This window comes from Hibiscus syriacus, unplaced genomic scaffold, assembly GCF_006381635.1.
Source record: "Hibiscus syriacus cultivar Baekdansim isolate YM2019G1 unplaced genomic scaffold, ASM638163v2 tig00111036_pilon, whole genome shotgun sequence".
Classification (NCBI taxonomy): Eukaryota; Viridiplantae; Streptophyta; class Magnoliopsida; order Malvales; family Malvaceae; genus Hibiscus; species Hibiscus syriacus.
Window position 1 is genome coordinate 428,660 of NW_024062963.1, and position 16,856 is coordinate 445,515.

A 16,856-nucleotide genomic window follows, 5' to 3' on the forward strand; every position below is an offset into this window, starting at 1 on the left:
ATTAAAATGAAATAAAAACTAAACGTAAAGTATGATTTTTTAAAAAAAATTGAAAGTTTAAGTGCTATAACAGATCAGAACTGATAGTTTAAGTATTAAATACAAAATTTAGCCTTTATTTTATTATTTAGTAGAAAACTTTTAGGATTGTTTTCCTAGCGATTGGGACACGTGGGTAAAACGTGACCAATCGTAATCTAATTGTATTTGTACGCAGCAGCAACGCGTGGCATTTATATATTAGAAACAAAGTTTCTCTGCACCGAAGGACATAAACTATGGTTACGTTATCGATTAGTCCCTAAATTTCACATAATTATTATATTAAATATTTCTAAAATATGTGAATTTTTTTGGATATTAAATTATAAATATGTACATAAATTTGATCCATGTACTTTAAATATACTCTAGAACAGATTTAAATTGTCATTTATCGCTTAAGTACATTAATACAATATTGATACTTTGACGATTCAATCAAAAAATATTTTTGAAATTAGGGACATAATTACACTCTAGAATATAGTTTGAGGGCGTTTATTTAAGTTATCCTGAAAATAAAATAGAGTAAACTACGCATTTAATACATAAACCATTAGTTTTAGTCTGTTTTAATAATTAAACTTTTATTATTTTTTAAAAAACATGACTAATGTTTAATTTTCATTTCATTTTAATACCCGTTATTAAAAATTTACCACATTTAATATCTAACTATAAATTTTAATCCGTTTTAATATTTAAACTTTTAATTTTTTAAAAACAGTTAAATTTTGAATAGGATATTAAAATAAGATGTTTCAAATAAGATAAGAACAAAAAGAATTCGTATTCTTTGACCCTTACTAATTAACGTAAATATATACATATATAATAATTTGTTGTACTTTCTTCTTTATTTAGCTTCTGTAAGTAAATCGGTTGCTTGTCTTCCCTGTCTATCCTTTAAAGTGATAAACTCGTTCTCCTCGAGAATCTGAAACCCAAATTCAAAATGAAAGACCAAATTTCCCTCAGTAAATTCATATATTTTTGTAAAGTTTTCATCTTTTTGTTTTCAATTTGGAAATTGATTTTGATTTTGGGATGGCGATGTTAGTGGAAGATATTGTACAATCCGTGGAGATGTGGTTGAAGCTGTTTAAGAAGCCGCAACCTTACATGACCCGAATTTGGACCCGGTTTTATTGGTTCCTGGTACTGCCGGGTCAATTTTGAATGCCGTGGGTGATCAAAACTTGAAAGAACGGGTGTGGGTTCTGATCCTCGGTGCCGATTATAAGTTCCGGACCAAGCTCTGGTCTCGTTTTGATCCTTCTACTGGTAATTTTTTTTGTGTTTAAAAAAATTTAGTGGAATTGTTGAAACTAGAAAGTGTTTGTTTTGTTGAGTATTTTGGGGAATTTTAAGGATATGGGTCCTGCCTTCGCACCATTGATTTCGGGGTACCTATCCCATCCAAAGTCGAGGTCGAAAAATCCGCTCGAGATTACACCCCTCCTCAATGTCTTTCTCTACTCTTCACAGATTTGGGTGTCCTCACTCCTTCCGTCGTTAGCGACGAGCTTATTCAACTACATCTGTAGTGCCGACGAAGCTCGCCACCTTTTACGGTTTAGAACTATATGGAGACTGCTTATGTAGTGAGTGAGATCCGTGTTTCTGATGATTGATCACTTGATTTGCATCACATGCATAAAACCAAAGTCCATGCATCAAATACGGTCTTTGTCCTCGTAACCTTTTGCCGTTATATGTTTTCAATTCATTGAAATTTTGATATTTATAATTTACGTGAATAAAATATAAAATTCATCAACTAAATTATTAAAATATTTTAAATATAATTTGAAAATTTGTTAAAATATGTATATATGGTCTTTGTCCTCTTAATCTTTATCAGTCCGCTATTAAAGGTTAAATCAAGATGTTTTAGCTCAAATCATAGTGAAAGTGATTTTCTCAAATTTTAATGAACAAATTAGTATTAGAAGAGTGGCAAATGGTAACAATGATAAAGAGTTTGATGTTATTTAAATATGATTTTGGAGTTAAATTTTGTAGGAGGAATTAAGGAACCTTATTAATCTATTCTTGTTATGAATCTATAAATACTTGAACTGCCATTGATTATTTTACCAGTATGTTTGTTTGTAAGGCGAAAAACATTCCATCGTTATATATTTATGATTCTTTTTAATAGTTTAATACGATTATAAGATACTATTTGTTCATAATTTTTTTATCATTGATCATACGCACGTACTCTGTAACTGCTTGAACTCGAATACTTAATAAAAAAACAACACTTTCTTTAATTAAGGTTTCGCTCTAAGTAATCCAAATCGACTTGTGTCACACGCTTAACTTTAGTTGGGGAATCTTCCTAAGGAGATTTTCTTTTCTTTTTCGTTTTTTGTCAAGGGATTTTCTCTTTGAATAGGCCGAGTACAATTTTTATACTTAAATGATATCCTTCTTATGAATATATATATTTATACAATGTAAAACTGTTTAATTTTATATAGATTTAAGATCGTTTGATTAGTAAAAATAAATGACTGAAATTATTTCTTTATTTTTTTCAGTAAATATTTTCACATTTTTTACTTTTAATATTGATTATTTGTTTTTACTCATACAACGATCTTAAATTTATATATATATATATATATATATATTGTTTTTCTCCATTTAAAACAAAGGAGATTTCATTTGACATTTGAGTGATGACGTTGATAAAACAAAAGCTACTTACAATTTAGGCAAAGGAAGGGTAGTTTCGGTACACCATCGGGAAATGAATGCTCAAAATAAGACCGATATTACCGAAAATTAACGCCGGTGACGTAATCTACACATTCCCACCAATCGAATACTTCCACGTCACCCTCCTTTCTCCACGTGTCCCCTATGCAATGCCCCCTCCACCGACGCCGTCACTTCCCTTCCCGTCCACCGATAATAAAAAACAAATTAGAGCGAATAATTCCCCATTTTCCGTTTCTCGTCGAAACCCTAAATCCCCCGGCTTCTGAAATCTTCGATTTTTTTCGGATCTCCAATGGAGGAAGGCGAAGAGATCCAATCATACCCATCGGTTGCCGCTACCGGATCTCCATCGCCGTCTTCGCCGTCCAATAGTCGTGTAACCATGACGGTAGCTGCCGCGCCTCCTCCGAATTCGCCACCTTCGGAAGAGCCGGGTCAACACGAGAAGGCGATAGTGCTGGCGCTTCCGCCGCCGCAGAAGCTGAAGAGCAACGACGGTGGAAGGGAGGACTGCTGGAGTGAAGGCGCAACGGAGGTTTTGATTGATGCGTGGGGAGAGAGGTATTTGGAGCTGAGCCGCGGGAACTTAAAGCAAATGCATTGGAAAGAAGTGGCGGATATTGTGAGTAGCAGAGAAGAGTATACAAAAACTCCGAAGACGGATATTCAGTGTAAGAACCGAATCGATACGGTTAAGAAGAAGTATAAATCAGAGAAAGCTAAGGTTGCTGCCGGAGGCGGACTGAGTAAGTGGGTGTTTTTTGAGAAATTGGATAAACTTATAGGATCCTCCGCCAAGATTCCTGCTAATTCGGCTTCCCCAGGTGGTGTTGGCGGTGGAAGTGCTGACTTTTTGTCTAAAGTATCGATGGGGATTCCAGTCGGAATCCGGTCCAGTTTAAATCCATATCGAGTTTCTCGAGTTCAAGAAAGACGACAACAACATTTCCAACAACAAAAGCAACCGAGAATGGTTGTATTGAAGAATCAGAGGAATCGGGGTCAGGTGGACATGGATTCCGAGGACGATGATGAGGATGACGATGTGGATTCGGTCGACAGTTTACCGCCACCTCGGACAGGAAAAAGGGCAATAGGAGTGGTTCACAAGGGTGCCAATTCAGGTGAAAAAAGAAGAAAATGGGATAACACAGTTAAGGAAATAACCCGGGCGATATTACGGTTCGGCGAAGCGTACGAGCAAGCGGAGAGCGCGAAGCTTCAGCATGTTGTGGAGATGGAGAAGCAGAGGATGAAATTCGCCAAGGAGATGGAGTTGCAGAGCATGCAGTTTTTCATGAAGACTCAGCTGGAGATTTCACAGTTGAAGCAAGGGAAAAAAGGTGCTGGAATCAGCAACTCTGGTAATCATCATAGTAAAGTTAATAACAGTAATAACAACAATAACAATAGTGATTGTAGTAATTGAGTTTCAGTAGGATTGGAATTTGATTAGTGGGGTTAGATTATATGTGCTTATTTGTATGTAATCAGTAAAGACAATAGATTTGTATTGGAATTTGGTAGTTTGTTTTTTCAAGTGTAGCTATCATGGTTTTCTTTGTTAACATAGTGTGTGTACCTTGTGTCAGTGACTAGATGCCTAATTAGATTGTGTATCTGGATATGGCCAAAATATTCGAATCAGACGGGTTTCATTTCAACCCAATGGTTTTTTTTTTAGTTCGGGTTAAGGACATATTGGGGCAAGTTTGTTAAGAAGGGAGTCGATGTCAAGACAGAGTTGGAGTGAGTTTTTACTTCAACATTCAGGACGGATTCGGGACGGATGGAATACCATCAAAGGTTAAAGAACAGAATGAGAAATGGTGGTTGCAATGCAAATGAAGAACCTATGGCAAGACATGACAAATCATCAACACTTTATTAGGAGATTTGGAAGAACTCTACTTCTAGGGCTAACCATCAAGAAGTGTTATGGAATTAAGCTTTGAACTCGTAAAACCGTCAACTTCGACATTCGAGGCAGGAAATGCAATTCAACAAGCACATTCAGAAATCATATGGTAAATAACCTTAGATCTTCTAAAGAGATTAGAAGAGTCAGTCAAACAAAAAGCTTGTATCTAGAATTATTAATTGTATCTAGGATTTTAGTACTCTCTAAAAGTCAGATTTAGACGACCTGGACGAAGATTTGTTTCCTCCAAGAGACTTCCAGGTGCAGTTTTTTGCTTAATTGCAGCCACGCCATGAAAGATGTGTCTCGATTTCCCACCAAATACAAGCACATCCCCAGATTCAAGTTCAACCTTTTCCGCCTTGTCGACTTCCCTTTCGTCACCGTATAAAAATTCTGCTGCATCTCCAATAGAAAAAGATACCACAGGTAATCCTTTACGTAGACTTCCTGGACTTTCATCCTTATCCTGCAAGCAACCCGACCGAGTTTTCAGTGGTATATGGATAGGATATAAGTTAAGAGGGGCTAAAACGTCGGACCTGATGAAGTCCCAGTCGACCACTTGCAGAGTAGAAATTAACAATGCAGATATTTGGCGACATCCATGGAAGAATGTCTTCCGCAAGGCTAGCCTTAGTCTTTTGTTGTATGAGGGAATGTGAATCTTTTATTGCCTTTTCAACCAACTGATAGAATTCGCGAGGAATACCGGCTGGAACAACGCTGTCAATTGTTTGACGATCTCCGTAATTGCCCGTCTCCGGATCCCAGTTTTTACCAAGGCACATCATTTTCAAATGCAACTTCGCTCCATCACGGTAACCTGGTTGATAGAAACCTCCAGAACCCAAACCAAGAGATCGACAAGCTCTTACAATTTTTACCTACACACGTATGAAGCAAAATAAGTTAACTAAGATTACAGTCCCAATTTCAATCACCCTTTTCTAGCATGGTAATTGTTTATTTTTAATCATATAAAAACTCTGACAACATGATTGTTATAACACATAAAACTAATGGATGTGGAGCCATTGAACCTTCAAGGTTACTGCAAGTTCCACTATGGTTGTTATAACCACAAGAACCACTAAAATAAGACTGTTGTTTCAACTCTTCATTTTTTTCTTAAACCATCGCGACCAGCATATGAGTATAGCAATTCGTAACCTCCGAGGATCCTTCAAATACAAAGATAACTTGGTAAAACTTTATGGAAATATACCAGTATCAGACACTTGGACTCGAGTCTGAGCAACATAGAAATAAGACACTCAAATTCAAGTTTTATACACACATCAACAAGAAGTAAAGACAAGTGGTTCATGGGTGAACCAGAGATATAGCATTTATCAAGAGAATTTTTTAGCAGCCCATTTAACTAGAAGATTGATATACAGCGACTAGACAGCCTCACCTGATCAGGTATAGACAGATATTTCTTTAGAAGCACCATCCCAGGTCTCAATACATTTCCTATTTGCCCTTCAGTCGATCTTTTGATTTCGTTCCGCTTTTCTCTATTCTTTACAAGCAAAGATGGTTTGAGCATGACTGGGGTTCCGATTTTGGTCAAGCAAATGTCAAAAGGCTCGATCACAGCTTGACACTTAGCCTGACTCGAATCATAAATACCTGAACTATTTTGGGGACTCCTTTCATAGGATAGTTTGGGTGTCTCGGACTTGTGTACTGAGTCGGAGATGTTAATCTTGTTGGGGAAAGCATGGTGCAGTGGAGCTGCACAACTCTCAGTCTCCTCAACTGATGAAAGTTCAATCTGGTCTCTTAGTAATCCCGGCTTTGAGTCCAAAGAACTCGAGTGATGAGACAATGACAGGCAGCCATCATTAAGGACTGCATCCGGAGTGCCCAAGATTTCAGGAGTATCATTTTGCCCATGAAATCCGGTACCAGCAGGCAATGACGATTTCAGCCTATATTCGTAAACAGGGGCATTCTCATTCTTAGTGTAGCTTGAACCACTCGGCGACCTTTTTGGAATCCGTCTCCCTTGGCTTTCCGGCATTCCATCGACCCGTGTATGATGAGACTTTTCACCAAAATCCCCAACCTGGAGATGGTGATCAAAATTATTTAAACAAAGGGAAAAAAGAACTTTTTTTCATTACTTATGACCTAATATCCAAACATTAGAACAAGAGAATCCACCATCGCCAAACCTCATAATAATCCAAAATTAACTCTATCTTCTATAACTAATGGTAATTATATATATTAAAGTGTATACCAGTAAATAAAAATTCTTCAAGTTCAGAAACCTACTCCTTCAATTTTACTAAGAACTAAACCGTTCATGCAATGTATTTAATTTTTTTTAGAAAAGAAAGAACGAAAATTGAGTAATTAGTGAAGTTAGAGAAGAAACTTACTGGGCTATGACTGTGATTGGAATATCCTCCACGAAAGGAGGACTGGCCACTGCGAGGGGTTCGCCCGCGGCCGGGATACATGTTTGCCGGCGAATCAAAGGGTGAGGAGAGTTAAAGAAAACTGGCGTGGATGTGGGAAGGAATATGAAAAGCTGTAGTGGGAAGGAATATAAAATCGAGGAGTCCTACGTACAATAAATAAATTGGTATATTTACTATTTAGTCATATAACTAATGATGTATTTTTTTACGACAATTAACTACGAAACATTTCATTTTAATCATAAACATTCTCGTTTTATTCTATTTTAATAAATAAATATGCATATTTACTCGTTCCACCCTATCTGTTACATGTGAAATTAGTATTTTACCCGTATATATAAAAGTATTAAAAGAACAAGACTTAAAAAGGATATTTTTTACCTTCTTATTTGACCTAAATTGTTAATTGGACTCCTCCGTGATAAATTCATCAATGTTATCATCGTATTCTAAAACTTCATTAATAGTATTCTTTAATTAAAGAAAATTGCAATTAAAATTATAATCTAAATGTAAATAATGACATGAAAAAGATTAGAGTAATAAGAAACAATTTTGATAATTACTAAAAAGGATACCTTTTCCTCTTATTTGACCTAAATTGTTAATAGCGTAAACTACACATTTAATATCAAAACTATTAATTTTGATTTATTTTAATACCTAAATTTTTTAAAAAAAAATTTAAATTATGCCTAACGTTTTCTTTTTATTTCATTTTAGTATCCTACCATTAAAAACACTTCAAGTACTTATACTGTCAATTTTGATCTATTATAATTTAGGAACATTCAAATTTTTTTCAAAACTTAACGTTAAATTTCAAACGGGTACTAAAATAAAATAAAAATAAAATTTAAATATGACTTATAAAAAATAAAAATTTAAATATTAAAACGGACTAAAACTGATAATTTAGATATTTGACATATTACCCCAATGAAAATACATCAATGTTGCTCTTGCATTCCAAAAATTTATCAATGTTACAATTCATAGTTGATCGTTACGATGTTAATAAACAATCCACGTGTACAAGATAACATGAGAAATATATTCTTTTAGATGTGGAACAATTTTGATAATTATTCACTCCACCCGATCTATTATACATGAAATGATGAAATAAATATTTTACCCTATACACACAAGTATTACAAGAATAAAAATGTAAAATTGCACAAATAAAATAAAACTTTATATATATATATATATATATATATATATATATATATATATATATATATATATATAGACAGCAACCATATGAAATATATATGAGAAAATATTAAAAAAGCTTCATAATGGCCATTTCGAACACGAAATAACATCAGGAAAAACATTCGATTGACAATCAGGCAAACATATACCTATGCTATATATAGAGGCAGATATAAAATAGCAGGGTGCAATAAAACGCCGGAAAAAGCACATTAAAAAGCCTCCTAAATGTTTTTTTTTCCTTAGAACTCGAATAAAACCTGCTTTCCGATTTTCTGATTTTCGATTTACTGATAGTACATTAGCTGCTGGGCAGCCGTGACGTTCTGGAATCCGCCGTCATATATGGCCTGGCTTGCTCCCGCAGCACCGACTCCCATCGTTGCTTGCTTGAGAGGGTGTTGTCCCTGTGGGTGCATCAGGGCGTGAATACCGCCCATTTTGTTCATGGCAAGTTGTTGCTCGTATGCTAAAAGGTCGGTGGCTGAAAGCCCGGGTAAAGGTGAAGTGGATTTGAAGTTGTCCCAGGTGGTGTAGGTTTGCTGCCCCACGAGCACTGCATAAAGCAAATTAATTATGTCGGTTTCTTGTTATCCAAGGGATTAAATTTAGAAAGAAATTGGAAGCACAATCTACTTTAGTCGGACTACGGTGTGCCAGATTCTGATATATATCCGGCACAAGTATAATCAGATTTTTTTAACTGTTTTTCACGTATTTGAACAATCTTTAAAAGTCATCCACTAATGTGTCAAACATGAATGTCAGATTTAGATCAGCAACACTGAATCTTACAAAGAAACGACCGTCCACTGCTCGGTTTAGGGTCCTCCTCCGAACATAAAAGTAGGCAAAGAATTCCTAAAACCAAACACTTCAAGTAGAGTCAAATATCGAGTAAAAGAAGAGAATAAACCTTAATTTGCTTGCCGCATAAATACGAGTGGGCATTCCCCAGTTGAATAGCCAAAGCTGCCTCAGCATGAGTATTGTATCTTACAAAGCCAAATCCTTTATCACGCTGGACTCCGACTTCCTCAATCAACCCAGCACCAAGAGCATGGAAGTGATAGTGGAGTTCAACTTGGGTGACCTGCAGAAACAAAAAAATAATCAGTTTTATTTGAGGACATAACATTTTCCTTTACGGTACAAAGTAGACACAAGAGCAACTCTTGTAAGCACTCAAAACTACATTAGATGGGATTTCTCGGGTTCCAAATACAGACAGCCAGTTCAAGCTCATTCCATCATTGGTTGAAGGCTTAATTAGAAGGATGGGAGTTCTCAAGGTCAACATAAGTTACTTGCCTCGGGAGCAAGGTTGCCGACATAAACAGTTGTATATTGAGGATTATTCTCAGGAGCTTCGTTGTTGGTTGCTGTCTCTTTACCATCCTCTACATCCAAAGCTAAGAGATGTAAGTTTATTTCACATTTGGCACAAATTTGAAGACCCGTCAAAAGGTAGAATAAAAGTAAATAAAATAATCATAACAGTTCTGTGGTTTGCATTTAACGAAACAATAATAATGTGAATGCTTGTTTTGAAAGCTGCAATAAACACACCTGAAGAGCCATTGGTTAGTTCTACGATACTTTTGGCATCAGAGCTCTGCTTGTCATCGATGGTACCAACACCCTTAGTTGCCCAGTTACAACGAATCTGTCGACTGCCACGCCACTTCCCTATAAAAATAAATCAAAGAACATATGAATTATAATGCAATATCAACCAACATGAATATATGCAAGAGGTAGTCTGTTTAAAAATTAGTGCTAACTAGATTTATTCCGGTTCAGCCGCAATAATTTAACGAATTGCTACTATAAACATGGTGCAATTAATGACAAAAGAAAGGAAAAACTTTATTTGGATAACTGTTTCAGAAACCTGTTAATATTTCAAAGCATGATAGAAAAATGAAATCAACTTTGACGTGAAAATTCACAGCTTTAGTGATAAGCTAAAGCAGTGGTAAATGAAGATAAAACATGTATTGCGTAAAAAGTATTATCTTACCATTTAAGTCATTAATTGCACTTTGTGCATCCTGAACGGATAAAAGAAGTCGATATCAATAGATGAAGCGACATTATAATGGAAGAGAAACACCAAAGGCCACCAGAGGCAGGGTTTCAAAAAACGGTCTGCGACCGCGATTTCGTCCGCGATATAGCGGTTTCGCCGCTGTCCGAGTTACCCGCGACGGCCGCAATAGCGTCCGCGACGACCGCAATAGCGCCCGCAACGGTCGCAATCACGGTAAATCCGAAATAACCGAAAACGCGACCGCGATTTAAAACCCTGACCAGAAGCTTAACCAAGAAACAGTACCTGCTGGTTGCGAAAGGAAACAAACCCAAATCCCCTTGAACGCCCAGTTTTCTGATCCCACATAACTCGTGCATCCCACAGGTTTACAGATAAATGAATTTACACTTTGCAGATAATTTATGCATTTAGCTTTAGTAAGCTACAGCACATGATTATTTACTGGAATCAAGCTCAAAGGAAACAATGCTTACGAACAACTGGGTGTAGACACTAATTTTCGTCCATATTTTTTATTATTATTTTATACATATATACCTATATATATTATATGGTTTGTAAACGGTTTTTGAAAATATATATATAATATATAGTTTTAAAAAAAACATTTTGAAAATATGGGTAACATATAGTTTTAAAATCATTTTAAAAACTTATATAATATATAGTTTTAAAAAACATTTTTGAATAAATTATATAATATATAGTTTTAAAAAACATTTTTGAATAAATTATATAATATATAGTTTTAAAAACGTTTTTTTAAAACTTATATAATATTTTTAAAACATTTTGAAAACTATATAATATAGTTTTGAAAACTTTTTTAAATATAATATATAGTTTAAAAAATATTTTTGAAATATATGTATTATATATTTATATTATATCAGTATTATTATTATTTATTTTCTTCTTATTATTTTCTTTTTATGTTTTTTCAGGGTCCAAACAGTCCAATAAGTCTCGAGGGCCTAATCCAGCCCAGAGCTCAGATTAGGGTTCCAACGTATGTTCAAACAGGCGCAGCGTAAGCCAAGGAGGTCAAGGGTCAGTCACACCGGCCACCGAGATTTCCGGCCGAGGAGATCGGGACTGACCCATCCCGAAATCCCCGGCCAACTAACCACGAGCACGTTACCGTTATCATCGGAGCAGACCCCCGGTGGGGTGGGTATAAATATCCCACCACGGCCATCAGGGAGGGGGGGACAGCCACGCAAATCTCAGAAGCATAAACACAGTAAACCAAATAACCAAAACAAGATCAAGGAGAACCCACAACGGATCAACAGTAAACCAAGAGTTCAAACCAACAACAAGTAAAAACAGAACCAACCACAAACCCATCGACCAACACAAACAGAAACCACATCAACAACCAAGGAACAACAACAAAACCAACAAGCAAAAGCCAAAAACAAAACGCCGGGAAGTCGAGCGGTTTTTAGTGAAAGGTAAAAATCGAAGGTTTAAAGCCTAGATCTACGCCATTTGGAGGTTTGTTTTTGCGTGATCGGTGCTCGGGGTTAGGTTGACGGGCTTGAGAGAAGCATTTTGGTGGGATTGGGTTTTTTCCGACCGCCCGTGGCGACGGCCGAAACGGCGGTGGTGCGTCTGAGTGGGCCACCAGACGGTGGCCGGATATCGCCCGGTGAAGGGCATCGAGAGAGCTTTCTCTCGTTTAAAAGAGGAGAGCTTGAGTGAATGGTGAGAATGAAGGAGAATAAGGGATTTTTAGGTATTTATATACCAAGGACCATAGTGCAATTACAGTATTGTTAAACTCTCTCCGCCGTCCCTAAGAGCTTAAATCGCTTTACAATCTGGTCACTACATGCAATTTGGCCTTTGAACTTTCGAGTTATTCAATTTGGTCACCGTTTATGCTTTTTGCATTTCGCAAATTAACCCTCTGATTTCTGGTTATTTCAATTCGGTCTTTTTTTATATATTTTATTTTATTTTTGTTTATTTTATCATTCTATTTATTTTGTTCCCTTCTATTTGACTTTATCATTTTTTTATGTTGTTTATTTATTTCGTATTTATGCATTTTTTATCTTAAGTTGGTTTTTCACTTCTTTACAAAATCTAACACTTTCATTTTTTTAAGGGTCTTTTTCAACTGATCAAAGGTAAGTAATCTGAATCGGTTTTTAAATTTTAATTTAAGTTTCTAATTTCTCGCAATTAAAGACAACCGATAAATTAATTGGTACCGAAAGGGCGGTTCAAGGGTGCTAATCCTTCCTTGACCGTAACCGACTCCCGAACCCGACACATTTCTGGTACAACGTAGATCAGGTAAGATGGTGTCCGACCCACCTAAATTCGTTTTAAAGTGGTCGGTGGCGACTCCCAACCCATTTTTCAAGTCGAAGCCCAATTCCGGGGCCCAACCGAAAGACGGTTGCGACAGCTTGGCGACTCCGCTGGGGACAGGTAAGTGAGTCAGGCCAGAATTAATTTTCCGTTGTCTTTTTATGCGAAAATTGTAAATTTAAATTTTAATTTATCTATTCGATTCCAATTATTTACCTTTGATTATTTTGTTTCAAATAAATAGTTGTACTGATGTTTTTTAATGATTTCAGATTTTTTTTCAAAATTGTCATCTCTAAGCTCTAAACCCGAACTCCGAACCCTTTTAAGTGGGGGTGAAAGCGACGCATTCGTGTGAATTTATTCACCGCATATGCCTAGCAAGTAGCCTTCGGGATTCATATACCTTATGTCTTCGTGTGAATTTATTCACCGTGCGGGCATAAGGGAATGTGTCCCCTTGAGTTTAACTTAGTCCACACAAGCCTGTGATGGGTTTAGAACTAAGGGTCTGGTAAGCCCAAGGGGGCACCGGCAAGGAGAACTCGAGTACCGTTTTTAGAACCTAAACCGGGAGAGTACAGGGAAGTAGAGCCCACCCCAAAACCTCATTCCAAACCCTAGGATGCTTTGTTTCCTGCTTTATTTTCTGTTCAAAGCATGCGAACTAGACAAATATGCGGTTAGGATTTGTTTAAAATTAGCATGCGGAATAGAAATCATGTCCGGGTAGGAATTAAAGCATGAGGGGTAGATATCATGTGGGGTAGGATTTTTCATTTTTTTTATTGTTTTGATTTACCTCACTAACCCTTTTATTTTTTGTTTTATTTTATTTTTGTGTTCATCGTTTGCACCATTTAAAACGATGTGTTGATCCACCAAAAAATGTGTTTGTTAAACATGAATAATCTGCATTAATGGACGAATGGGTTATAATACAAAGAGATAAAAAACAAAAAACTCAGAAGTCCAACCGTGGTCAAAGAATACTCAAAGGCAAAGTTACAGGGGCAATACGAGGAAAAGGTCACTGACCCGGTCGATCCTTTCGAAAACTACAAGAACAAGATGGTAAAACACTAGCTGAGCTGGATGCCATTACTGACGAATTCAAGAGGCAAGCTTCGGATAATTTCTCTCGATGGAAGGCTCCAATGACACTTTCGTTAGAAACAAGCTCGGTAGAAAGTGAAAGTCGAAGATGCAGTCCTTCGAGATCTTTTTTTTTTTTGGGCAAGCATCTCATTATTTGCACATTTTAGCCAAAGAAGCCGGAATGGTGCGACAGGATATTCAACTAGTGAAAAAGATGAATTAACTTGTCAGAAGATGTACAAGATTTGTACCATCAAAAAGAGTTTTTTTGTCTCTTCAGACGTAACACTTTTGTCACCAATAAGGGTTATTCAGAATAACAGGCACATTTTTTGGATCAATGCCTCGGACATTTCATGCATCACATATTTAGACATTTTGCATTTCTTATTTTCTTTGCATTTTGTTATTTTCTTTGCATTCACATTAACTAATATATACATGTCTCATCAAAAGGAGTAAATACTGGATACACCGCCTCAAGTATTGGACACACCCCATCCACATAACACTCGTTTGAAGAAGAAGAGGATGGAAGCCAGAATTACACAAATCGATGAGAATATGTTAAAACTACAAAAGGAGCTAGAAGACAAAATAAACCAGAACAGTCGAAATACTCTAGAAACAATCACAAAGAACCAAGAGTCCTTGGTTGATCAGATCGTTGCCAAGTTAATTGGCCTACAACAGACCAGTGCGCCTGGGGCAGGTTCATCGGAAGAGGTAACTATACAACCTACCCCACAAGTGGTTATCTCACCTGAAATCTTACCAGAACTTCGAGGGGACTCATCTGCTGCAAAATCAAAGCCCTTATCCTCTGTATTTAACCCTAGGAACAATCCGGGTTATTACCATGTACCGGATTTGGATGAAGAGGAAAAAGCGAGGAAGATGGAGGAAAAAATCAAACAATTGGAGGACCAAATGAATATAGTCAAAGGAGACCGTGACTACCATGAAATCGATGCAACGGAACTTAGTCTAGTCCCGGACTTGGTTCTTCCCCCGAAATTTAAGTCCCCGGAGTTCGAGAAGTTTGACGGGAATAGTTGTCCATCCGCTCACATCACCATGTTCCGCCGAAAGATGACAGGATATGGAGGAAACGACCAACTCCTGATCCACTGCTTTCAGGATAGTCTGTCGGGCTCAGCCATTCGGTGGTACAACCAGCTAAGCCGATCAAATATCAAGACCTGGAAGGACCTGGCCAAGTCATTTCTGGAACAATACAAGCATAACAATGACATAAGGCCAGATCGAGTTATGCTACAAAACATGGAAAAGAAGCATAACGAGAGTTTCAGGCAGTACGCACAAAAATGGAAGGACTTGGCTGTGCAAGTTCATCCACCGTTAGATGAAAAGGAAACCCGGAAACTTTTCGTACAGACTCTGAAGGCTCCATACTTCGGGCATCTGGTGGCGATCACATCAGGAAGCTTTTCAGACTTGGTTATAGCCGGAGAAATGATTGAGTCGGCCATAAAGCAAGGCAAGATTAAGGATGGGGAAGCCAGTAAGAAGCCTCCTATGAGGGAGAGGGATGGAGAGGTTAACAACATCAAACACTCCAGCAAAGGTGTTACAATCTCCAGCCCAAAACCAACTGCGGCTGTACCGTTAGGTACTTCTAAACAAGAGTCCAGGAGGGAAAGGGAACATTTCGACCCTATTCACATGACCTACAAAGAGCTTTACCAGCAACTTCTTGACACCCATGTGGTGTCACCATATCCAGTAGAACCCATGAAGCCCCCATACCCCAAGTGGTATGACGAGAATGCGTATTGTGAATATCACGGCGGAGTCCCAGGGCACACAATTGAGAACTGTTACGCATTTAAGAGGGTCGTACAAAAGATGCGTAACCAGAACTGGATCGACTTCAACAACTTGGGGGCATCCAAGTGAGGAATATCATTTCATCATTTGAGGCATTCTATTTGACTTTGTTTTTCTTCCATTTTTTCTCAAGTTTTTGTAAAGACATTTTAATCAAATTTATGTTACTTTAAAAGATGTTAAGCAATGGATCATATTTGCAAATTTGCAATTCTTTGCATATCATTTGAATTAAGAAACTCTGTAAACGGTTCAAAGTTACGAATCTTTGACGAAGTAACATGATTTAAAACAAGGACTTTGACCTTATCCAGAATATACCCTCAAACACCATACCCCGTTCTTGGAATTAACCAATTTTCCTTTCATAAGGTACGGACAACATGGGGCATCATTTGCATATGACAATTACTATGTTTTTTATTTAAGATGTTCAATGACGATGATGATCTTTACAAATGAAAGAGTCGAGTATGTGAATCCAGTTTAGGTCAGTTGCTTGAAAATTGAACTCTAAAGATAGGATTCCTTGACTTTCAAAAAACACCTAGGCTATAACAGGTTCTTCTTGACAATCTTAGGAAATTAAATCCTTAAAAAACTGAGCTATTCCGCTAAGGCAATTGGTTCTAGAGGAAACTTGAAAGCCCTGGCCTTATGAGTAGATTACGTTCAAACCATGACATTGCTCGGACACTTGACAATTCGGTGTTTGCTCCACTGCTCTTGTCAGGCTGAAGACCCTGTGGTGAGATGAACCCTTCAGTTAACTTGATAACTGTGATTATAATATTAAGCTGTCCCTCTAAAGCAATTGGTTAAATGCCCCGGCTTTATGGATTCAGCTAGCCAGATAATGACAAATTAAATCAAATTTATCTAAGAAATTTTCGGTAAAATGGACTAAGGGAGTTAAGGAACACCTGTTATAGTCAACTACACACGAGCACTCAAGAATTTCATTTTTAGACCGATATTTTTTGCACTGCCTTTGTTGGAAGAGCCTACAAAGCTTGAACAAATGAAAGATTTCAGAGGACTGAGATAAAAGGTCTAGTAATTGATCATGCTAGTTGCGTCATTTTGTCCGCACCCAATTAAAGTGCCAAAGCATGTTGCGATATTTAAAAAAATGACATTTTTTACCAAAAAACCTTAGAAATGAGGC

The 16,856-nt window shown here is 37.0% G+C and overlaps 3 protein-coding genes across 3 annotated transcripts; 1 reads left to right on the forward strand and 2 right to left on the reverse strand.

Annotated features, from left to right (window-relative positions):
• The first annotated feature begins 2,727 nt into the window (after positions 1 to 2,727).
• On the forward strand, positions 2,728 to 4,315 carry LOC120151233 (trihelix transcription factor ASIL2-like). Its single transcript, XM_039163749.1, has one exon. It carries the CDS (start codon positions 3,068 to 3,070, stop codon positions 4,202 to 4,204), a length of 1,137 nt encoding a protein of 378 aa, XP_039019680.1. The 5' UTR covers positions 2,728 to 3,067; the 3' UTR covers positions 4,205 to 4,315.
• A 544-nt stretch (positions 4,316 to 4,859) lies between these two features.
• On the reverse strand, positions 4,860 to 7,221 carry LOC120151230. The gene is made up of 4 exons (XM_039163746.1): positions 7,093 to 7,221; positions 6,117 to 6,773; positions 5,239 to 5,583; positions 4,860 to 5,165 (listed from the first exon to the last, which is right to left on the reverse strand). The coding sequence occupies exons 1-4, from the start codon at positions 7,171 to 7,173 to the stop codon at positions 4,890 to 4,892; spliced, it is 1,359 nt and encodes a 452-aa protein (XP_039019677.1). The 5' UTR covers positions 7,174 to 7,221; the 3' UTR covers positions 4,860 to 4,889.
• Positions 7,222 to 8,645: 1,424 nt separating this feature from the next.
• On the reverse strand, positions 8,646 to 10,769 carry LOC120151263 (oligouridylate-binding protein 1C-like). Its single transcript, XM_039163776.1, has 6 exons — positions 10,697 to 10,769; positions 10,382 to 10,412; positions 9,928 to 10,047; positions 9,670 to 9,758; positions 9,275 to 9,451; positions 8,646 to 8,900 (listed from the first exon to the last, which is right to left on the reverse strand). Exons 1-6 carry the CDS (start codon positions 10,757 to 10,759, stop codon positions 8,646 to 8,648), a joined length of 735 nt encoding a protein of 244 aa, XP_039019707.1. The 5' UTR covers positions 10,760 to 10,769.
• Between the last annotated feature and the right edge of the window lie 6,087 nt (positions 10,770 to 16,856).